The sequence below is a fragment of the Gasterosteus aculeatus genome, chromosome 14 (genome assembly GCF_964276395.1).
Source record: "Gasterosteus aculeatus chromosome 14, fGasAcu3.hap1.1, whole genome shotgun sequence".
Lineage (NCBI taxonomy): Eukaryota > Metazoa > Chordata > Actinopteri > Perciformes > Gasterosteidae > Gasterosteus > Gasterosteus aculeatus.
Genome location: NC_135702.1, coordinates 2,698,940 through 2,723,181, shown reverse-complemented (window position 1 = coordinate 2,723,181; position 24,242 = coordinate 2,698,940). Strand labels below are relative to the sequence as shown.

Here is a 24,242-nt window from a genome sequence, read left to right as displayed (position 1 = left end):
TTTTTTTTTCCAGCCATCTAGTCGAGTACAGAGGTTTACGTCGAGCCCCTGAACGCGTCGTTTTTCGACGCCGTCGTCCGCCGTCGGCGGCGCTGTTTCCTCCTCTGCGACCGAAGCGCCTGGACGCGTGACGGGGGAGAAGCCGGGAGGCGAGCGGAGGTGGAGTCTCCGCATGGGGAGGGAGAAGAAAGGGGAGAGAGAGAGAGAGAGAGGAGCGAAAAAACGGGGAAAGGCAGATTCAACAGAAACAGGGGGGAGGACGGTGGATGATTTTCGCCGTAAAAGTTGCATTACAACCCATTTAAGAGTTGCGGCCGAGAGGAATAAAACAAGATGATAACGCCCTACTTCCTAGAGAATTTCTGGGTAGGTGGTGCTTTTTATTCTCGGTGTTCGCACCGGTTGCGGTTCCTTGTTATTCTCCCGCTGTGTTCCCTTCCCTGTTAACGTTACGTTCGTGTCAGCCGGAAGTCACGTTAGCTTTCACGGCGCGGAGGCGACCGTCACGGCTCGCGCGCCGTCCGGTCACCGGGGGGGGAGACGCGGTGGTCAGCGGCCCCCACCGTCCGCTTCCCAGCCCCCGGCCATCGGTTCTTTTCCTCGGCGTGTGTTATTTTGCCACCGCGGGGTTTCGGGCCTCTGAACCCATCTAACGTTAACTTGAAACCTCTCAGCCCCCCCCCCCCCCCCCTCCACACACACCTCCCCCCCCTCTCCCTCCCCCACGTTTCGGCCTCTCTAATTGGCTCTCCCGGGCTTCCTTGGAATGTTCCTGGTCAGCTCCGCGAACGCCATTGGACGCTCGAGCTGTCACTCACAGCCGCTCGGCCGTTGCCGTCATTCTTTCTTCCGTAACAAAGTTTTAGTGAGAGGCCAGATGTTTTAGTAAGTCATGGAACAGCCTTAAAAACAGCAAACATGTAACCCCCCCCCTCCCCCTGTGCTGGACATGGCTCATATTAGTACACAGGCAGCGCTGTACTGCGTGTATTACTACTACGTTGTGCACAGTGTATTTACTTCCATACCAAAGGTCATTTCTCGTCCCCTTCCGTGAGCAGCAGGTTGGACAGTAAAATGTCTCTTACTTTACAAGGTCCTGCTTGTCTTTTCCTTTGTGTTGCTACTGCCGACAAACACTAAAGCGACGCGTGCTGTTATTAAAAAGTAAAAACAGCACTTCTGTCTTGTATGAGACATTGATTTGTCTCATACTGTCGTCTGAGCTGTCACAAATACTTTTTGGACAGCGGCCATCGATAGCCGCCGTGACTGAACAGGGTCCAGTGTGTTACTGCCATCATCAAGGGTCCGTGTAGCTTTTGGAACTGCATGGATGACGTTTAATCTACTGTCACCATGGTTACGGCGGTGCATTGGCCGTATAAAGTGCCGTCAAATCGCCACCGGTGATTGGTGTTGCGCTCCTGTCCTCTCTGAGGTGGACACCGACTCAGTAGACCTTTTGGCTGCAGGTGGCAAAGAGACTCTATTCCTGAAAATCACAAAAGTCATTTGGAAGTGCTGCTGTCACACCGACCCCCCCCCCCCCCCTTCCTCTAAAAGGAGACTGCATCATTATCTAAATGGGGAAAGTGGCGAGCCGAGGCACTCTTGATTAGTCAATCTGCCCTTTGTGCCCTGCAGCGGGACACAAGAGCATCCAGTGATGGGGACGGATCAGCTGTGTTTTTAACATTCACGACACACACACACACACACTTAGAGGATGCATCCATTTGGCTTTTGACTTGACTGCAAATCAACACACACACACACACATCTTCACTCGTGTCCCAGTCTCCACCTGTCCCCGCGCTCTGCTGTCTCACGCTGGAGACATTGCTGCTCCTCCCTGGATGTGACATCCAGCCCTGCTTTGAATAATAGCTCTTCATGAATTGGCAGATAAGCGCACACACACACACACACACACACTGTGATTGGTCTCTGGCTGCAGCATTTCTGCGCACAAATTGAGTGTGCAACCCTCAAATGTCCATTTCCCCTTTTTTGTCTGTGTGTGTCTGTGTGTGTGTGTGTGTGTGTGTGTGTGTAATGTGGCCTGCTGATGAAAGTCTGAATGTGAGTCTGCTCAAGTGTCCCCGACGCTGGATTACTCCCAAAGAATTTAGGCCGCTTTCTGTAACAAAGCTTCAATTCTTTCATGTCACATTCTCATTATCAAACGCACACATATTTCTGCATCGCTTCTTAAACGCTCAAAATATAGAGCGACTAAAAGTTGTTAACCGCCCGTTTTCTGCTGCAGACGCTGGCGTCTGAGAGGTCATGTTTAATGTGGGGCCTGTTAGCCGTTAGCATATCATGGGAAAATAAGATGGCAGCGTGATAAGCAAACAGTGTTGATACAGCCAACAGCCCCGGGGCGGCCTTCTTCTCCCGGCTGTTTGCATTGCACGTGTGTGTGTGTGTGTGTGTGTGTGTGTGTGCGTGTGGTTCTCACAACTCCACTGTGTGCAGATTTCACAGTCACACTCCCACAACTTATTGTCTGACGTGCAAAATGTCACAACAACGCCGCAAAGACTGAAGCAAGAAGAGGAGATGGACAATGATGACGCACAACCCCCCCCCCCCCCCCCCCCTTAGGTTTTGGTAAACATTGACTGTTGTCAACACATGCTGTGTTTATATTTCTGGTGAAATGGCTCATGTGTAACTGGTCCGGGGGTTTATCTCATCACCACGCGCGTGATGTCACAACCCCGAACCCAGTGGCAGTCAAGTCAAGTCCACCCTGCCCCCAGCTGCCCCCCCCCCCACATTTATGGTCCACGCCGCTAACAAAGCCTGGCCTGTGTGCTGCTCCTGGACCTCTTTGGTCACGTGACCCTTTGGCAGGCGCTCTGATGTCATCGTGCTCGAGGCTCCCGGGTCCGAGGCCTGTTTAGTGGCCGCACGTCTTTCCATCGCCGCTACCTGCACTCACAGCCCCCCCCCCCCCGTCCCCCCCACCCCCACCCGGCCTCGTTTCCTGTTGATCTGATGTGTTGGTGGAGATGTATTGACGAAGACTTCCCAAAGAACGCCACACGTGCTGTGCTGTGGCGACCTTCACTGCCGCGGCAAATGATGGCTTTTGATTGGCTCTTAAGAGAAAAGGGGTTTGTTCCACTCTGCAGCTCGCACATCGATACGTTTGATTCAGCTCCTTTAACTCCCAATATGCTCGTCCTATGTGTCCGATGACTGAATATTTCCAAAGTCGGATTGTTTGCAGAAAAAAAATAAGTAATTTGAAGATGAGACGTTTCGTTTTAAAGTCAACAGACTCTTTGAGTGAATTGGTAATAAACGCTCAGCGTACAGTTTCTGTAGAAGAAGAAGGCAGTAAAGCATCCACCGAGGAGCTGGGCTCTCTCTTACTGACGCCAGTGGGTGTTCAAACTGGTCTCCAGAGGCAGAGAGAGGATTCCAGATGTTAGCCGATAAGCTGCAGCGCTGTGGTTTGCTTTATCTCTCCTTTAAGGTGTTCAGGTCAGATTGAGCATAGTGACGGTTATTGTTGCGTTGTGTGTTTTGTCCGTGGTGTGGCTTCCCTGCTGAGACGAGCCCCCCCCCCGTTTGAGAAACTACATCTGATGCTTTTGCTGGAAATATGACTTCCATGTTTTATTGACTATCAATATCGTCTTTTGATCCAGCAGAGGATGAATCTAGTAATCATCTAAACAAGTAGAGTGTGTATAAACATATATAAGATATTCCCCTTCCTCTGATTTTACAAACTATATAATATAATAATGTTTCTCATGAATAGGAACTGTAGGTAATTAACATTCCACACATATCTTTCCCGCGTGTCACTCAAAGCGATGCAACACGTCTTTCCAGAAATCCCCACCTGCTTTCCCTCGTCTCTCTTTTGGGCACCGTAGTTCCGTCGTGTCTGGACTGTCCCTTTAAGTCGTGTTCAGGGGAAAGAAGTCAACGGGAGTCAAACGTCCACGGAGCCTCCGTTTGCTTCATAATGAATGAGTTTCGATGATGATCGTCTCTCCTGCTTATGAGTGAAAACCTCGTTCCCGGCGACGCGGCGCCTGCTGCTTTTCATGCTCCCTGTTTTGGATTTGTCTGATGAAGTCAGACCTCTCTCTCTCACTCTGGTGTGATTGGCCCGTGGTCGTGCGGGGAGTGAAAAACTACAACAACAACAACAACAACAACAACAACAGCCCTCCATCATAACTGAAGAGCAGCGAGCACCTCTGGCTCCGGGAATAAGACCTCAGTGAGGGTCCAGAGGAGGAAGTGGAGAAACGCAGCCAGTCTCACTTCCCCCTGAGACGCAGTCGCACAAACTGGCTGCTGGACCAATAAGAGGCTGATTGTGAGTCTCAGGTGTTTCTGCAACCTGCGACACCCCCCACCCCCTCCCCCCCCACAAAAAATCCCGCCCAGAGCTGCTTCCTGTGTTTGTAGTTGTTTTATTCTTTCTTCTTTTGTGTTCATTGTTCTCACATTCCGCCGGAGCGGCGCAGCAGCCGCCGCCGCCACCGCCGCCGCTGAACAGACCTTCCTGTTCGCTTTCTGTCACTTCCCTGTTCTGCCGGCCCGCCGGCCAATGAGGGGCCTCGCTTTCAGCTTCTCGCGGGTCCGTGCAGATGTCATGTGAGCGCACTGCTCACATCTCGCGTCTCGCCTTTCCTGTCTGGTCACATGATGAGCTGGGGGGGGCAGCGGTTTGGGGTTTGGGCGACCATAGCTTTGTCGTCTCGTCGCAACAGGAAGCGAGAGAGAGAGAGAGAGTCTACTTGCTCTGTAAATAAAGAGCGACCTCTGCGCTCCGCTTTGACACGGACGTCCTGACCTTTCGTCTGTGTCAGCGTTGGAAAAACAACACGTCTTGCTTTGGTTTGTGCGAGCCGCAGAACTCCAAACCGCTGGCGGCGGATGGCTGCGGGGAACCAGGAGGCGTCCGGTTCCGCCGCTGGGTCGGGGGGGGGGTCACGCAGAGGTGGCCCTCAGGCTCTTCTGAACGTCTGCCTCCTCCTTGGTCTTTGTTTGGGTGGAGCACGCCGGTGGTCAGAGGCTTTGGTGGAGCTCCTCTCAGCCCGACGGAGGCCGATGAGGAAGTGAAACGTTTCTTCTCCTTTCTTCCCAGAAAGTGACTTTTTGTTTTCTTGAAGGAACGTGAAGAAAAACAGCAGCGGTTTGCGGTGTCGGACACTTGTTGCGTTTCCTTGACGACCACCACAGCCGAGCGGTCGGCGTACCGAGGTCAGCGCTGAAACAGTTTCAGCTTTAATCCCAAATACAAACCAAACCAAAGGCCCCACGAGGATCCGGTTCCTCCTCCTTTGACAAATGAATCCTAGTAGTATTATGTATTCTTAATGATGTAAACACCAGACATTATGAGACAATCTTGATTCAGATCTCGTGTCTTTGTTTTACTGTTTAAATCCTTCGGCTCGTGAGTGATTCAACAAACCACCGAACGTTTCTACGTTTTCTCAAAGCTAGTTTTCTGTTCTGCAGATTGTTTTTAATAATCACGTCGCATAATTACCTGCGTGTCTGCGATGACCTAGAAATACATTAATGGCCTGTTTCTGAAACAGGAAGTGGTTTAGTAATAGATTATTTGTTGTCCTTGATTTAATTTGAGTTTGTCCAATTCACGTTTTATTTGCCGCGATCTAATATCTAATATTTCAGTACAAATATCAGCAGCTGGATGGCAGAACATTCTTCGTAGCCATCAATTATTCAGAGGTGCCCGCATTTCTTTTGGAAGCGTCGCTGCAACTGGATACCTATCGCCATGGTTACGCCACCACAGGCCGCGGCCCTCTCTCGTACTGTGAGCGTATCCGTTAGCGCTCGTTCCCGTCCAACATGGCGAGGGCGGGGATGCTGGACCAGAGGCGGCAGCTGGGGGCCATGCAGGCCGCGAGGACGCTGCTCGCCCAGAACGCCCTCACGGTATTTGGTCGGATCAGAACCCGGAGGGGGGCGGAGGAGGAGGAGGAGGAGGAGGAGGAGGGGGGGGGGGGCTCGTTTGTTTTGCTTTGGACTAATCCCTTGTTGTTGTTGTTTTTTTTTGTCTGTGAAACGCAGGGGGACAAAAACAATGGCTTCGACGTTCTCTACCACAACATGAAGCACGGGCAGATTTCCTCAAAGGAGCTGACGGACTTCATCAGAGAAAGGTGAGACTCTCCCACGTAGTCGACGCGCAGCGAGGCCTCGTCCTCCCTCCCCACCCGTCTGACCTGTTTCGTGGTATGTAAAGGCAGCGCGCCGGAGTTCTTGGTGGTAACAAACACGGGAACTTATCGGAGTAAAATACCTTCCTCTTCTTCTATGAATCGATGAAACGTCCCAAACAGAAACATATTCACTGGGATACGGGTTGCCAAGAAGTTCCCAGAATTCCTCCTATAGTGTTTAGTTCAACATCTGCCTTCCTTAGGGAGCCTGAATGGTGCCATTTGTTGGATAATTGTGGCTTATTTATACTATTCAAGCTATGAAAGGCCGCCATGAGTTCTGTTTGTTCGACTGACGAGGGAATCGGCCCAATCTATGAAGTATTTAACATGTGTAACTGTTTTCATATTCCAAACGGCTGGCCGTCGTTCCAGATAATACACGGTCATGTGATAATGGGAGCAAAAACAAACATCCGCTCTTCCCACGACTTTCTTCACAGTCATTTAAATGAAAACAAACACAGCCTAAACCGGTTATTATTTTGTCACTAAACTGATCAATTCAGCCGCTTCTACGCAGATTCATATCTGTTGAGGAGGTTCCCCGTATTCCTCAGAAAAACAAAGCGGAGGTTTACTCAATAAGTGGAACATTGTGACTTGGTGGAGGTTTGAGGACGTTTTGCAAACGTAACCACACGCAACCCCACTACGCGTTACACACCGTCCGTCTGCATCTGGATGATACCGTAATAATAGCTTGGTTTCAAAGTGCTCCCCGCATCCCTGAAGCTGTGTGTTTATAACCTGCCGCGTGATGGACGGCCGGCCGCGGATTCCTCTGCACGCGCTCACTCCGGCACCCGGCGCGGCCCGCGTTCCGTACGCCGTGTTTGGAAAACCCTCATCAATGACGACGATTCAGACAGACAGTTAGCGGGAGGCTCCAGAGGGGGGGAAACCGTCTGTGCAGCTGGGCGCTCACCTACCCGCTTCAAACCCAATCACCTCTCGGCCTTTCACTTTGCTTAAATATTAACCCTCCGTCCAGGAACGCTGCTGTTTAACTATACGAAGGAATCAGCCCATGAAGGAGACCGATGCGTTGGTTGTGTTGTGCTTCTCACAGGCTGGGTTTAAAATCAGCGACTCCTGGTTGTTGTTGTTTGTTCTTGGAGAGCAGCTCGTCGGCTCCCCCTGGTGGAGAAGGAAGCTCATGAGCTGTGGCCGCTGCTGTTTCACTCTCACTCCTTCTTTTATTCTGAAAGGAGGTAACGCGGCAACCTCCGGACCAAAAATGATCTTGGAGCGACGCGAACAAGACTAAAAAGAACCGGAAGACACTTTCATCTCGCACAGTTTTTCCCAAATCCGTACGACAAGGCAACCGCACTCACGCATTGCATTATGGGAGGATTGTTTCTGGCTACAACCACTGAAGAAGCAGCCTATTCTGGTGCTTTTTAACGGTTATACCTCATATTGTGTCTTCCCATCTGAGCAAAAAACATAAATGTACCAAAGTATGGATTTGGGATACTACTCATGGAAAGAGTTCTCCTGGTTTGCAAGTAGGAAACTTTGGGTTTAGATCCGTTCAAGAATATCTTGACCAAATTTCAGTCGTCAAGGCAAAAAAATGGTTACAATATAGTGAAGGTTATTATGTATCGACTCTGTGACACCCTGCTAGTTATTTCTAAACACAACAAAAGAGGGGCTGTAATTAATGTGAATGACAATCGGACTGAATATATCATATTTAACAGCGGAGCAACAATCTGCAACAGAAGGAAGCTTTTTAAAAGTCTTTGGAAGTAGGGATGCAGCGTGTCACGCGTTTCTAGCTTCTGCCACCCTGAGCGTTGTTACGCTGGATGTGTCTCTATGTGTGTGTATCTGTGTGTGTGTTACTCCCCTGGCTGACCTTGATCCTGCGACTGCAGAGGAAGGCCTGCTAAATGAGTCATGCATAATTCAAGCTTCCACTATAACACTACCGCGGGTTTTTAAAGATTTGTTTTGGTTTTTTTTAAATGTGTCACTTTGCTGAAGGACGAAGGAATAAAAAAAGTGTGAAGCAGCGGATCCAAACGGTATAGCTTCCACACACGGTTTACGAACAAATGCCAGGCCAAGCCGCACGTCAACCTGCTAATCCTTTTGGAAATAACTTACCAAAGTTATAAATGACTTTTCTCACCAATATTGACGTTCCATAACCCGTCGGGTCTCTTCCCGCTCTCTCCCAGGAGCACTATCGAAGAAGCCTACGCCCGGTCCATGACCAAACTCGCCAAGTCCGCCGGCAACTTTTCTCAGCTCGGGTGAGTGTGAACGTCGTTGTGCAGGTTCCCCCGAAGACGTGAACGAGTGAGCGAGCGAGTGAATGTGAGGAGGCTGTCGTCTCTCCCTCCAGGACCTTCGCTCCGGTGTGGGATGTGTTCAAGACCTCCACGGAGAAGCTGGCCAGCTGTCACATGGAGCTGGTGAGGAAGCTGCAGGAGCTTATAAAAGAGGTCCAGAAGTATGTGGAGGAGCAGGCCAAAGCACACAAGAAGGTAAGGAGACGCACGGAAGAACTCATGAAGAAGTGTTCAGGATCTCATGTCACACGCCCCTCTCATATCACACGCCCCCCCTCTCATATCACACGCCCCCCTCTCATATCACACGCCCCTCTCATATTACACGCCCCCCTCTCATATCACACGCCCCTCTCATATCACACGCCCCTCTCATATCAGACGCCCCCCTCTCATATCAGACGCCTCCCCCTCTCATATCAGACGCCTCCCTCTCATATCACACGCCCCCCCCTCTCATCTCACACGCCCCTCCCCTCTCATATCAGACGCCCCCCTCTCATATCACATGCCCCCCCTCTCATATCACACGCCCCCTCTCATATCACATGCCCCCCCTCTCATATCACACGCCCCCCTCTCATATCACATGCCCCCCCTCTCATATCACACGGCCCCCTCTCATATCACACGCCCCTCCCTCTCATATCACACGCCCCTCTCTCATATCACACGCCCCTCTCATATCACACGCCCCTCTCATATCACACGCCCCTCTCATATCACACGCCCCCTCATATCACACGCCCCTCTCTCATATCACACGCCGCTCTCATATCACACGCCCCCCTCATATCACACGCCCCCCCCTCTCATATCACACGCCCCTCTCATATCACACGCCCCCTCATATCACACGCCCCTCTGTCATATCACACGCCCCCCCTCATATTACACGCCCCCCTCTCATAACACGCCCCCCCCTCATATCACACGCCCCTCTCTCATAGCACACGCCCCCCTCTCATATCACACGCCCCCCCCCCCTCATATCACACGCCCCCTCAAATCACACCCCCCCCTCTCATATCACCATAGTACCATTACATTACAGGCGCTACACACACATATTGAGATTGGTATGTATGAACCCACAAACTACTGATAAATAACCAGTGTTATTTATTTAATAACAGGTGTGATGGATGCCTTTGATTAGGAAGCCGTTCTCACCTCCCTGTTGATTTACGCCCCTGGAAAAGTGGAGTAGATTTAACCGTTGATTTCAACCCTGAGAAAAGCTAGCGTGCGGCGCCGCTCTGCGTAGCTTCTTTTCCTCTGACCCTTCACTCCTCCACTGCTCCTCTCTGCTGAGGAACCTTCGCCTCGCGTCTCACGCATGAAGCCACACAACGGCAACAAAGAAGCCAAAGAGGAGCCCGGGTTGTGCGTTTGTGCGTTGAGCGTAAGAAAAAGGCTGCCACAGCGTCTCTCCATCACTTCCCTGCTCCTCCTCCTCCCCGCTCCGTGTTTGCTGGCTGGCTCACAGATGCGCCGCTTGCTGCAGTAAAGTGGTGTGAATAACACAAAGTAAACACCCGTCTTGGAGGGGCTGCTCACAATGTGTACGTAACATGTCGTCGGAGACGAGGGCGAGCAAAACAAACGCCCAAACTCACCGCATCGCAGCTCTTTTTATGTCTTTCAACATGAATACATAGACACGATGAGAATAAGATAAAATGTGAATGTGTTATGAAGGGAATTCTTCTTCACAACAGAAGAATCAGAAATCCGACTATTTGTGTGTCTGTCAGACTAAAGAAGAGGTGGCGTCCACCCTGGAGGCCGTGCAGAACATCCAGACCACCTCTCAGGCCCTGCAGAAGTCCAAGGAGATCTACAACGCCAAGACCGTGGAGCAGGAGCGCCTCCGCAAAGACGGGGCCACCCAGAGAGATGTGGACAAGGTGTGTGTGTGTGTGTGTGTGGGTGTGTGGGTTGGGGGGGGGGTCACACACACCTGTGTACCGTGGGGCAGTGAGGCACGACGAGGTGCCTTCAGGCATTAAGTGGAGGTCGGCCTCTTGTCGGTTTTAAAATTCGATCTGGAAAAACAAGGCGTGCGCGTGTGTGCACGGCGCGGCGCACAACGCGACAACCGCTGTTGACTTTGTGGGTTTTTGTTTCTTTGGCAGGCCGGAGTGAAAGCCAAAAAAGCCACGGAGACCTACAAGTCCTTCGTGGAGAAATACGCTGCGGCCAAGTCGGAGTTTGAACAGAAGATGGCAGAAACTGCTCAGGTACGAACCCTTTCCAGGTCCCGCCTCCGTGTGTGTGTGTGTGCGTGTGTTCATCCGCTCCAGATTGTGTTTTCCTCCTCTGGAACGGAAACCGCTGTGGAAAGGCCTGATTGGATCCATCTGAAGGTCTGATTAGATAAACTCCAAATTAAAATCAGATCACCAGTGTTTGGCCTCCAAATCCTCCCGCACGGCCGCCGCCGCCGCTCCGCCACCAGAAGTGGTTCTAGTTAGCTCGCCGTTTGTTTTTGCTGCCCCCCCCCCCCCCCGGCCCCCTCACACTCCCAAGAGAAAGCCAAGCTTCAGACACCACAGTCTACGGCGTGAGTTATAAACAGCCAACACATGTTCTCTGTGACATCACTACATGTGTTCCCTTCATGTGCGCGTGTGTGTGTGTGTGCGTCCGCGAGCCGGCGGCAGCGAGCGGCTCTTTATCTGTGGCGACGCTTCCTCCGCGTCCTCTCTTTTCATTCTTTTTATTCCGTCTCCCCGGTTAACCCCCAGGAGCCCCGAGTCAGACTCCAGTGGGGAGCAAACACACTCATTTGAAGTCGTTATCTGCACTCTGCCAGCGGCCAAAGGCAGAACGGACCTCCGCTGATGTGTTTCACAAAACAGAATCAGTGTGGAAGCATCTGTGCGTGTGTGTGTGTGTGTGTGTGTGTGTGTGCGACACAGACCACCCAGACAGACACACAGGAAGTGGCCGGGGCAGAATTGGTGAAGTGTATCCTACGCTGCCCTCTCTCTCTCTCTCTCTCTCTGCTCGTTTTCATGCCCTGTTTCGTGTCACTTGACTCCACGAGTCTCAGATCTGTTTGCACCCGAATAACTGCGTCCCGTCGCGCCTCCGGCTTTGTGTTGCAGAAATTCCAAGACATCGAAGAAAACCACATCGTGCACATGAAGGAGATCATCCGGTCGTACTCGCAGTCCGTCGACGAAACGCACATCCAAATAGGAGAGGTGAGTGCGAGCTCACACACACACACACACGTGCTGTGGAACATTCCTGTGGGTGGAGTCGGCGTCCCGTTGACCTGAGGGCTCCGCTCGCCGGGTTCACCGCGCGTCACGTCAATTAGTGTCGTCTTTGATCTCGCTAATCGTTTGACTGAGAAGCAGGAAATGCTCCAGTCATCCCTTTATGCCGAGCAATTAAAGGCTGATCAAAACTCCCCCCTCCTCCCCCCTCCTCCTCCCCCCCCGGCCGATCCGAGACACCTCCGGGAGTCGAGGGCGCTCGCCGGCGGGGCCGAGCGTGCTGTTTGTTTCCGGCGGTGTGTGTGTGTGTTTTGGCTTTTGAGGAAGCGGCATCGGGGGCGGATCGCGTCGTCCACGTGAAGGCTGTCAAACACCATCCGCCGCCGTATTCATCCCCCCCCCCCCCCGCCCCCGAGGTTAACCGGAGATTTCCCTCTCCGTTTATTTACTCGGCAATCACACTTACCAGCGGCGCACAGAACAAGAGACAGACTGCAATCTGCTGCTCCGTGCCTCCCCCCCCCCTCCTCACCCACTCGCCTGCTGTAGTCCTCTCAGCGCCCGCAGAGGGCGCCGCGGCTCCACCGAGAGCGCCTCGCTGCTAGTCGGAAAAGAATGCAGCGCGACAGGCCGGCGCGGGTTACCGCCCCCCCCCCCGGTTCCTGCCTGTCGGGCCTAGAATTTGGGGTTTGGTTGATGAGCTCAAACCAGGTTGGGACCGGCCTTGAATATTATGATCACACGAGGGTGAGGCAGGAGGGAGGGGGGGGCAGTTTGTATCTGCGTCATTGTGCCTCGTCACTGAGCTCACGGGCATTCACACTGACACAGAAATCATACGTTTGCAGTTAAAGTGTAGAATACTGTGAGGTTTGTCGTTGTTTGGTTAGACGCACACACACAAACACACACAGAGGACCGGACGTTCACCTGCTACGTGTCATTCGTCGGCTTTTTATCCCTGTTTGTTACGCCATTTACTTTTAAACTTTGAATACTAAACTGACTTACTGCATGTGTCCCACTGCATCTCTTCAATAATAATAATAATAATGTGATGACAAACAGTGCTCTGATTTGAGTGAATGAATGCAGCACGAGAGACAATCATCTGTAAACAAAGCTGCCCCCGGGGGGTGGAATCTGATTTGTGGGCAAGGTGAGTGCAGACTAGCTGAAGGAAAAAAAAAGTACATTAAAATGATTAAAGCAGGTCACTGTTACTTATTTTTAATCTAATATTACAATGTTACAATTTTACTAAGCTTAAATTCCTTTTTATAGTGTATGTTAATACATATTTCAGGTTTTATTAAGCCTTTTTTCATATGTTGCAACAAATTAACAAAATGAATATACAATACCAGGAAAAAAATATATATATATTCTATCGGCGATCAGAGCGGCCTGCAGAGAGGGAGGGGGGGGGGGGGGGGTAGTTAACCTCCAGGTGAACAGGAAAATGGCGGAGCTCCTGTCCACAGAACATGCGGGGAGGTGCGGCTCGTGGGGAGGGGGCGGGGCTTGTGTCACCTGTAAAGGAGGGATCACGTCAACCTGGCGGGTATTTTGAGACGAGGCTCAGCCGGCATCGGCTCAGTGGGCATGAAGGATAAGAGGGTTAGAGAGGATGAAAGGCGAGCGCCGGAGAATGAAAGCGCCATATATAGACGGGTCCGAGAGACACACACACACCAGGGCAGGTGTGTCGGCCAGGTCAGCGTGCTGTGTTTGCTTTTGTAAGTGAGCGTGTCTGTGTGTGTGTTTGTGTGTGTTGATCCCTTGAAGGCAGATGCATGTTTCCAGCATGTGGTCAAAGGTCTCCACGGTACGAGGTGTGTGTGTGTGTGTGTGTGACGACATTACTGCCCTCCGTCAGGGCAACAGCACCCGACTGATCGCGTGTGCTGCTCTGAGCGTACTTCCTCAACCGCAACAACCAACCTACATCCTCTCCTGCCAGGGCACAGAAGGCTAATGCACTCCACCTCGCTACAGGGGCTGTGCCGGTGTGTGTGTGTGTGTGTGTGTGTGTGTGTGCGCGTGGGGGGGGGGCACACATTGTATGTGTTTGCATGTGTGTCTGATTGATGGTGGAGCCGCTCACAGTATCACGAACATCTGAATGGGTTCCGGCGAGACGGCACAGTCGGCCACTGCTCCTCAGCCCGCTGCCTGTGCGGCGCGTCGGCTTCCCCCTCAGCGCGCACACGTGCACAAATGCACACGTGCACAAATGCACACGTGCACACATGCACATCACCCAAAGCAAGGGCCTGGACGCAGCGCCAACAACGCCGACACAAAGGGCGTCCCTCTCAGTGAAGGCCAGTGCGTCTGCAGGAAATAAACGTTACCCATTAGAAAACACCAACTGGAGGCAAAGCGGCGCCGGCGAGGATTAATAGCGTTCGTTCGGCTGCGCGTCACGAAAACAAACGGCCCTAAACGCTCGCCGCGTGAGGCTGATGTTCACTTGTGTGATGTGGCGTAACAGAAGCGGTAAAAGTCAGCTGTCGGCCCCCCCCAGCGAGCACGAGCACTTCATGTATTTAAAGGTTCAGACCTGAGCAGGTGGGGGGGGGACTCTTCCTCACTACAGTCCTGCACTGGAAAAAATGCCCCTCCAAAAATAAGTAAAAAAACAACAAATACGAGACGTTTTTGCTTGAAATAAGCAAAAAAATCTGCCAATGGAACTAGTGAAAATCGGCTTGTCAAGATTTCTTGAAATAAGATGTAATATTTAGGACTTTTGAGATAGGAATTGATCTTGAAATTAGCCAGGTAAACTTATTTTGAGCTATATTTTACTAGTATTAGAAAGTGTTGTGTATCATAATAAGCTTGAAATGCTCAAAAGTAGCTTTTTATTTTTTCACTGTTCATGGCATCCCTCTTATTTCAAGTGTATTTAACTCATTTAAAGTTCTAAAATAGTGACATTGTCCTAGATTTTAGACCACCACCAACTTGAAATAAGATTAAAAAGTGATTATTTAAGCATTTTAGGATAAAAAATGTCTTGAAGTTAGCTGGAAATACTCATATTATGCATTGTTTTACTCATAAGAAGTGCTTTTGTATCATAACTAATCTAAATTCAAGTGCTTTTAACTTAATGTTAGCTCTACAATAGTGATACTGTTCTAAATTTAAGACAAACGCATACTTCAATGAAAACAAGTTGTGCATTAAACAAACAAATATTTTATTTGCATAAGAAAGAGCATGCCTCTTTAGCTCTGAAATGCAGGAGGGAGCAAACAATTCTTACAATACAGTGCAGTCAGTCAGTTACACTGTGCCTGCAGCACCAGTCATGTTTTGGCGCAGTGTGTATGGCACTGTAATAAAATACTAATAATAGTAAAAAAACATAGCAAAACATGACATATATGTGTAACACATGGATTACAGTCAGACATAATCATCTGACCTCTGTCTCCTCAATACACTTACAATGTGCTTATTATTGCAACAAGTTATGGGTCTTGGGCTAACATTAACATAAATATTTGACCACTGTGTCCCTCAATAGATCAACAACATTGTTATTATTGCGACCTTAACATTGGGAAACATTTGCTAAATAAGAATGGAAACGGCTTTACTTGCCAACAAAAGCTTTCCAGTCAGCCATGCCCTTCTTGAAAGATGGTGTGAGGTCTCGCTCATGGATTGTGTCCAAGAGAACCTCCGTTTTTATGACAGAGAGCAGAGTGGCTACGCACCTGGGGTAAGTAAGGTGTAGAGCATAATAGTAGGCCGTAAGGTATAAAACACCCTGTGTTACCTTGTCTTTTGGGAGCGTAGTTATCAGCACATCTCCTACAGCCAGGAGGCAGTTGGACAAACTCACAATAAGGACTGGGCAGGAGAGACGACGTTTCTTCAAATAGTCATTGGGGTCTTCTTTTTCCTTAAACACATAAAATGGACATCTTTCCATCAGGATAAAGAAAAATTCAGAGGAGGAGCTATGGTTTTCTTTTACATCAGTGATTTTAGTGGTACTTGAGGAGTCCAATATTTACTGAGGTGGCACACTGTCTAAGAAGCTTTAGAACCACAGATATAAAGAATATCAGAATGTGTCTGTGGGTCTACTGCAAAACATTGTGTTGCTTAACACACTGTATTTGAATCTATATAAATGTATTTACATTTGTTGGGCTAGGCCAGTCTTTTTAGGTCTTCACTAGGTCAATAAAAACTATTAACCAAGTAGTGCATTCATTTTGCTTACCTTGAGGACATGCACAAGAGCCTCACTCACATGTCCTAACTTCTTCAGAGGAGCAGATGAAGAGGGGGACAATGAAGGCAGCACACGTAGGATACTGAGAGCCTGTTCAATTGTTGAGGATAATATGTGTAATACAAGGTCAAATCTGACCAACAGTTTACAACATCTGCTAAAATACAAAAAAAGTTACACAAATCATGCGATAGCCACCACAGATGAAAAGAAGACACTAGCACATAAACCTGCCTAATGTCCACCCTAATAACATCAAACATCATTGCTTACCTTTGTCCATTCCTACTGAGGGTTTCAGCAGCTTTTTCCACACACCAAAAAACTGCACCTTCTGGCAGAAGTCGTCCCATCTTCCCTTCAGCTCATCAATGTAATGGATGTTATTTTTGTCCAGAATGCGTTGAAGCTCCTCCATCACCTATCCAACATACAAATAAAGACATTTGACTGCATTGGGTAGGATACAGAAATTGGCATACAAGACATTGTTTTGTGTGGTGCCATGTTTTAAATTATGCTTAGTCAATAATGACTTACATGTCCAATGTCCTCTGGAATTTTCTTGTGTCTGTCCTCCTCGCAAAAAGAATCAATGAATGCTCTTCTGGCTGAAAATTCCAAATCCAGGAGCTGAGAGACGGACTCACGGTTTGGAGTTTTCTTCTTACGCAAAGATGCGGGCATCTTAGATGAAGGACAGAAATATACATAATTAAATACATGGCATTAATTCATAGAAATTAGTAACTTTATAAATAATATGGTAGCAATTAGTTTGAGTCTTCCAGTTTATTAGTCTTCCAATCAAAAGAAGTGTAAACTATGAACACCACACAATGGTAAATTTGTAAATGTAATGTTAGAACTCACATCTGGCATTGTTGCCCGAGTCAGGGGTGCTACTCCCTTCAGAAGGGAAGTCTTGAATGCTTGAATGCTACCCCCTTTTGAGGGGAGATCCAGAATGACTGTTGAGTCACTTGAATCAAATTCATCTGGGTCAGTCAGGTTGGCACTTTAGCTCCTCGAGTCGGCGCCTCTTTGGATTGGTCTTTTGGGGTGATCTCAAATTTTTCAATCTTTTGTATAGCTGTGAGTACACAGTAACCTGTGACAAGAAAAATTCAAATAAATGCTTCAAACATCAAACATGCACCTGGATGCATTTGACCTACCCATGCATACTTGCTGCTCAGGTCTCGGCCCTGCAGCATGGGGTAGTACAGCACTGTTCGCTTTGCCATAGCTGTTATTTCTGGCTTTGACGGGTATCTGTCTCTGTCCCCCGTTGCCCTCAGGATTGCGATCATACTGGTCATGGTGTTTCGGATGAGCCGACATCTGAGGTCCTTTGACATTTGGCAGTTTCTCTCTTCGCCGGCCTTCGCCAACTCAAAATATTGTTTTCGGCATTGCTCTAGTTTGGTGTCAGTGTGCAATACATATTCGGGGAAGGATAACTTCACAACATTTTCAGGTGTTGTGTGCTTTGCGGGACATCTTTTTACTTGAGTGGATGTCTGAGATAGGGGTGACCCAATCATAGAAGTAGAACTGCTCGTTGATTTTGAGTCTACAGTTTCCTGTAAAATAAAAGATAATTAAGTATTTGTAAAAGCAACTTTTAATTTATACTGTCTTAACACAAATTGTGATGCAGCATTGACAACTCCACTAAGGTTATAACAATAATCCTAAATAGTTTGTGTTAATATTCTCCTTTTAGTGATAATGAAGGTAGGTTTAGTGATTGCCTTATGGTGTTGGATATAAATACTTACTAAACAAGCAGAAAATGAATGAACTTCATCATCAAAAAATGTAAATACACATGATATAACAATAGATAAAGAAATGACATACCTCAGTGGATTATGCATCACATCAGAGTGGTAAATTAAACATTTTAATCAGTCGTAACTCTCTTAATTCTGAAGCAATTTTAATTCAAATTTACTGAATGTATATAGCAATCTACATTTTTTAGAAACTCATAAAAGCATACATTCTAAATAATTTATATTTTAAGTTGTGGTTATTCCGAATGTTTTAGTATAATAGAACAGAGTAGATCCACCCCAGTAACTGGATTTAATTGAAACACGTAACCAGTATAAAGTTAAATTTATCCAATTTATAATAAAACCATTCCATTCAAATCTGTTCAGAATTAAGAGTTACTACCGATTTTATAGAGAGGACTGCAAGTCTTAATCTGTTTAAATTTAGCTGATCTTAACCTCTCTGATGAATCATAAGTATTGCAAAGTAGGTTTTTACTTAAAAGGGATTTTTCTTGGTGTTACTGGTGCAAAATAAATATGACGAAAAATTAATAACCACGTTAAAAATGTATATTTGACTACGTTACCTCTTAAAGTCGACACCGTGACGTCATCAAGTTCGTCCATGCTGTTAGCAGTTTTAGCTAGCAAGTTAAATAACGTTAGCTAACGTTAGCTAGCAAGATAGCTAGCTAACGTTAGCTTGTGCTCGGCTGCAACAGTGTACACAACAAATAATATTAAATATAATATTTAAAATGTATTGGACTAAAAAAACTGAGATATTCGATACAACTTAACCTGCAATGAAATACGAATTCAAACCGTCTCGGACGAGGCAGCTTAATTACGCACCTGTAACATTCCCTCCAGTGAGCCGTCTGTGTTCCGTACTGCGCATGCCCAACTTTCAACAGACACGACAAACGAGTAAGACGTCTCACTCCTTCAAAGAACTAGTGACTGTATTATGCTCACTGTATTATGCTCAGATTTTGAATAAAACGCGTTGTTTTTCAGAGACGGAAATAGTAGTGGAGTGTGTCCTCTCTCTTTTTTGTTTAATCTTTAATGAGGACTAACGTAAAATAGCGGGACAGCCTGCCCACTGCTGAGCCGTAGACTGCTACCATTTACAAAACAGGGGTTTATGGCATTAATTATTTTTTTCAAATTAATTAAAAACAACTAGTTTTTGAGTGTTTTTAGGAATGTGTTATATTTGTGTATAGCTTGACTAAATTGTTGCCCATTTCAGATGAATTATTCTGTAAAGATAACTAAATAAGAACTTGATAAACTACCGGTAATTTCTCCCGGGCTGGATATAACGTGTTGGCTTGCTGCACTCGCCTTAACGTTAGGAACCTTGCTCCTCCAAGATGATCTGCCGTTGTTTCATATGCTACATTTTTGTGGCGTTTACACTGAAAAACATTGAGTCACATCAACTCTTTACACAGTCGCAGCCCTGACTTTCGCATAGTGTGTGGCATTGATGGCTGTCCTAGTGACTATATGAGTGTATAACATAACATGATTCAGACACATTCTGGGGACCTTGGTCAACTGAAGAGTGATGTGATGGGAGTATTTGACCAGTTTAATGACCCTTTCAGTCAAATCGCTACAACACATTTGCAGGATAAAACAATCAAAGAACTGTTACAGCCAGTTGAACCAGAGACGATTATATAAAAAAATACGGTATGTTATGAGAGTTCTTACCATTGAACACCATTACTTTTATTATATACCATTGTTGAAGTTTGGAACAGCTGTTAATGCATCCAAGAGTTCTTGCAATGATTGATCAGGGGCCACAGCCATGCCGGGATGGATTTTTTCACGATTGTATTGATGGAGACATTTTTAAAATCACACCCACTGTTTTTGAGAGTCCCCACAGCATTGCAATTCATTTTATATACAAATGAAATTGAATTGTGCAATCCTCTTGGATCTCGGGCAAGCAAAAACAAATTGTTATTGATTTATTACACCTTAGGTAACATCAACCCTAAATACAGATCAAGACTTGCTGCCATTCGTCTGCTTGCCATGGTAAAATCAAAAGATATTTCTGATTGTGGTATTGATAAGGTGCTTGAGAGCATTAATTGTGACTTGATTGAGCTGTATGATAGTGTTAAAAGTTGTCACTGCAAATGGTGAGAAGACAATTTTTGGGGCGCTTATGACTGTGTGTGGAGACACTCTAGCTCAACATGAAGTGGCTGGATTTAAGGAAGGAGTAGGATTTGCTTACAGTAAATGCAGACACTTGAATGCAACTTTGACGACATGCAGGAGCAATTTAATGAAGATTTGTTTGTTAAAAGGACCATGACAAGTCATATCGACAATGTAGAGACATTAAAAAAGCAAGCACTGACTTTCTGGTATTATATGGTATTAATAGGAGAAGCAAATTAACAGAATTTCCTCACTTTGATATAATCAAACTCCACAAGACATCATGCATATTATTCTTGAAGGTGTTGCCCCAAATGAAATCAAATGTGTTTTAAACCATTTTGTGCTTTCAGAGCATATGGAGTTAGACGCATTCAACAGTGCAATTATTGTTATCCTTTACTCTCTTTTGGATGTAAGAGATAAGCCTTGCCCCATATCGGTCAATACACTGTCATCAAATGACAATAAACTGAAACAGTCAGCAGGGCAGATGCTGGTTTTGTTAAAGAGCATGCATGAATGTAGTCAGAATGTGCATGAGACACATCCAATTTTTTCAAGTCAAGTTGATATCGGCCCAGTCTCTGAGGTTCAAAATGTTCACTACGTAGAAGGAAAGATTAAAGACTTCTTAGAAATACAGAACCTTCAACATATAGTTTCGGTAAAGTGGATAATGCAACATGGAAATAAGTGTAGATGTGAGAAAACTTTGGTTATTTGTAATGTCATCAATAGTACTCCAGAGTCTGGACTTGTGAAAAACATCTACATAGTAAATTCTTCACTGTATTGTTTTGAATGCCAGCCTCTCTCTATAAATGAGTGGAATGATCATTATTTATCTTATGAGGTACAAGTTCCCTACCTAGCTCAAGCCAATATTTTTGTGGATGCTGATAAACTTGATTGAAAGAATAGTTCAACATTCTGGGAATCCCTAGTCTTGTGATCACCATGAGGCAAACAGCAGAGACTCCAGAACTATGAGTTTTCGTCCAAATCCGTTGAAACTTAAGGATTTCCTATAAACAAGATATATTTTCTTAAATCAAAAAAGTCTAATTTCTGAAACAAGATGATTTATCTTTTGCAAACAACACAGCAGCTTAAAAATCTCTTCAAAAGTTAAAAAAGCTTGTTTCATATGACATATGACTCAAAACTAGATGTTTTCAAGACCTTTTCACTTAACAAGATATTCAAGATGTATTGTCTTAAAACAAGTCCCTATATCTTGCTGAAATCGTATGTGGTAGGCATTTGTATCTTATATTAAGTGTAATGGGATATTTTGACTAGAAATGAGACAAATATACTTGGTAAGATTTTGATTTTTTCCAGTGTGTGGTTTAAAACGTAATGGTCATGATGTAAATCAGAAATGACAATAAGGAGACTAAGAGGGTAAATAGAGCAGTCTGTGTATGATTTAGTGTCACGTGACAATATGGATAAACGGGTTTTACCTACAAATCAAATCAATACAACATCTGCAGGTGTTGTTCCAGAGAACTGAAACACCTCCAGGAGCTCTTCTGTTTTTCCACCGCAAATGACCCAAAACAAACGTGTTCGGTAACTGATCGCAGTGAATAACACGGAAACCACCACAGAGGAAATGCTGCTGATTCTTGTCCAACCTCAGTTGTCCTTTCCGTCCCTTCTAGGTCCACACTGAATTTGTGAGGAACATTGAGAACACGTCGGTGGAGAGCTTAGTGCTCAAGCTGTCCGAGAGCAAAGGAACGGGCAAGGAGAGGCCAGGTAAGCCTTCTCTGCTTCATGCTAACGTTTGTCGGGGGGGCTTTTCTGTGGTCTTCCGCCTGCTCCGGCCTTGCGTGGAGAAGAGGGGGGGGGGGGGGGGGGGGGGGGGCTTTATCGAGAGGGGCAATTAGAAGTAGGAGAGTAATCAGAGTCAATCATAGTAATCTGCTGTAAAGGTGGGCAGGCTTGGCATTCCACTAAGCATGTGACACACAGGGAGGGGGGGGCAGACTAAGCAGGCAGAACCGGCCTTTTCAGGAGGTCAGAGCTCAACAATGACTCTTGTGTAAACTTTGCCATGCCACAATAATCAAGGGAATACTGCTCAGAGCCCTTTAGCTCACCAGCGCCCCCCCCCCACGACCCCCCCATCCCACCTTCCTCCCTTTCACACACGCTGCTCCTTCAGTGACCCTCAGATGCTTTTGCAGAGACTTTTGTTGCTCCCTAGTAACTATTTTAACGGGTAGAAATCGCTGAGTTTGGGGACCCCCGTGTCCCCCCCCACCCCCTATCTTCACTTCTCTCCCCCTGCACTTTACGTGAGGAGGCCGCAGACACAAAGGCTTCACCTCTGCTGCGTTTGTGTGTACACAAACGGTGACCCCTGAGCGCAGACGCCGCGTCCGAGCAGTGGTGGCCGTCATTTGTTTGGACAGCAGAATTAATTGAGGCCAAAGAAACGGTCAGAAAATTCCTCCCCGCATCAAGCTGTTCACTAGGGATCACGCAGCGGCCCCCGGCCCTGTCAGGACAATAACCTGTCGCCCGCTGATTAAATAGCTGAACGGATGGCCGGTCCGGGGCCTTCAGAGAGAGAGAGAGAGGTTGAATAAACTTTCTATTGCGGAAACAATCTCAAAGTGACACGCTGCGAGGCGGGGGGGGGGGGTCGCAGTGTTCAACGATATCCAGCTGAGCTGTCAACTGGCGGCGGGCCAGACACGCAAACCCACCTCCTCCCCCTCCTGCCTACCCCCCATGCCCCTCTCCCACTCCCAGTGCCATGTGAAGCATATGCAATTTAGATAAAAAAAACGCATCCTCCGCTCATGCGTGACTGCGTGCTTCCCTCACAGAGAGTAGAAAGAGAAGGAACATCTTCCCCCGATTAAACCCAGTCTGTTTAGGACGCGTCCAAACCGCTCACGTCTGCCCACGTTTAGGTAGAAGTCATGTGTCTGGTGTTTGGACTTCTCTTTTTTTCTTTTTTGTTGCCGTTGGTGTGCATAAATATTGTCAGATGCAATCGCGGGATGCCAGCGGCGTTCCGGCCCGTGACGTAGACGCACGGAGCTCGTCAAACATCCCGCAGCGGCGCGTGTGTTTGTTTTTTTTTCCGGCGCGGCGAGCGAGACGTGATGTCCAAAACAAGATGACTGCGAGAAAATGTTCTCCCCCCCCCCCCCTCCCCTCGCACGCGTGGCGCTTTAGTTTGTGTTTGGCGTCGAGCTCCGGCTCGCTTCCCGCCGGCGGTGTGCAGAGGCCCGATATCGCACAGTAGAGTAGAGTCATTGGTGTACTTCATCCACTTCACTTGGCGTGATGCGCGCCTCTCGTGACTCGCCGCTTCCCTGCGCTTCACTCGGCGCTGCGCACGCCAAACAATGCGTGGATTCTGCTCTGCGACCGCCGTCCTCTGGGAGGGGGGAGGGGGGGGAGCCGCTCTGCTGCCGCTGTATACAGTTTGAGTTAAAATATCATTAGCTTTGTTGTTTTCAGGTCATGGCATGTTAGTGTATCAGAGATATGGCCAGAGGGTCCTCCCCCCCTCCTCCCTCCTCCCTCCCCCCCCCCTCTCCCCCTCTCATCTTACAAGCTATTAAGCTTTCTAGTTAAATCCATCAGGTCTGATAGCACAGACTGCACGTCACGTGAAGGAGGAAGTGGCGGTTGGTTCTGCTGTGATGCGTGTCCACCGTCTGATCCAGATGTTGCATCACGTTTCATCCCGTCGGCGAGGCGTCGCTCTCTCGTAGACACAACGCACACGCTGGATTTCGGGGCGTGCACACTCGTCCCGAGTGCGGGGCCCTCGGAGGCACATCTGTATTAATTGTTGAGCATTAAAATTAGGTGTGAACTTGGTTGTTTTTCTTCCTCGTCACTCGAATGATGGATCTCAATGACGGGCAGCGCTGTTGTTATGACGACCGTCGGCTGGGACCGATGCGACAGTTTGTTAGTTCCATCTGTTAATGCAGGTGTGTGTTTCCTTTGCACGTCGGAGCCAGAGAGAGAGACGTGCATCGTGTCCGCGCGTGTCTCTGAACACGTCGCTGCATTGTGCTCTTATTGTGAAGGGGTTTGCACCTTTGGAGGTTTACGCTCGTCTGGGTACCGTCTGGGTGTGTGTGTGTGTGTGTGTGTGTGTGTGTGCATTCACAGCAGTGGGTCATTGACCCTTTCTGCGCCCCATTAACCTAAAAGGTTACTTTTGTTGTGTCATT

General features: G+C 47.8%; 1 protein-coding gene and 1 long non-coding RNA gene across 16 annotated transcripts in view; one reads left to right on the top strand and one right to left on the bottom strand.

Annotated features, from left to right (window-relative positions):
• Window positions 1–94: 94 nt before the first annotated feature.
• Window positions 95–24,242, top strand: part of fcho2 (FCH and mu domain containing endocytic adaptor 2) — a 36,490-nt gene continuing 12,342 nt past the window's right edge. For all 15 annotated transcript variants that reach the window (XM_078088878.1, XM_078088876.1, XM_078088874.1 and 12 more), the window contains exons 1-8: window positions 95–366; window positions 6,088–6,179; window positions 8,435–8,509; window positions 8,602–8,743; window positions 10,306–10,458; window positions 10,687–10,791; window positions 11,662–11,760; window positions 21,696–21,792. In XM_078088878.1, the coding sequence (XP_077945004.1) occupies window positions 334–366; window positions 6,088–6,179; window positions 8,435–8,509; window positions 8,602–8,743; window positions 10,306–10,458; window positions 10,687–10,791; window positions 11,662–11,760; window positions 21,696–21,792 (796 nt within the window). In that variant the 5' untranslated portion in view covers window positions 95–333. The remainder of the gene's footprint in view (window positions 367–6,087; window positions 6,180–8,434; window positions 8,510–8,601; window positions 8,744–10,305; window positions 10,459–10,686; window positions 10,792–11,661; window positions 11,761–21,695; window positions 21,793–24,242) is intronic.
• LOC144388308 (uncharacterized) lies at window positions 14,969–18,711 on the bottom strand. The gene is made up of 5 exons (XR_013452633.1): window positions 16,913–18,711; window positions 16,580–16,726; window positions 16,313–16,460; window positions 16,028–16,129; window positions 14,969–15,700 (listed from the first exon to the last, which is right to left on the bottom strand). It is a non-coding gene; the product is annotated as an uncharacterized LOC144388308 (long non-coding RNA).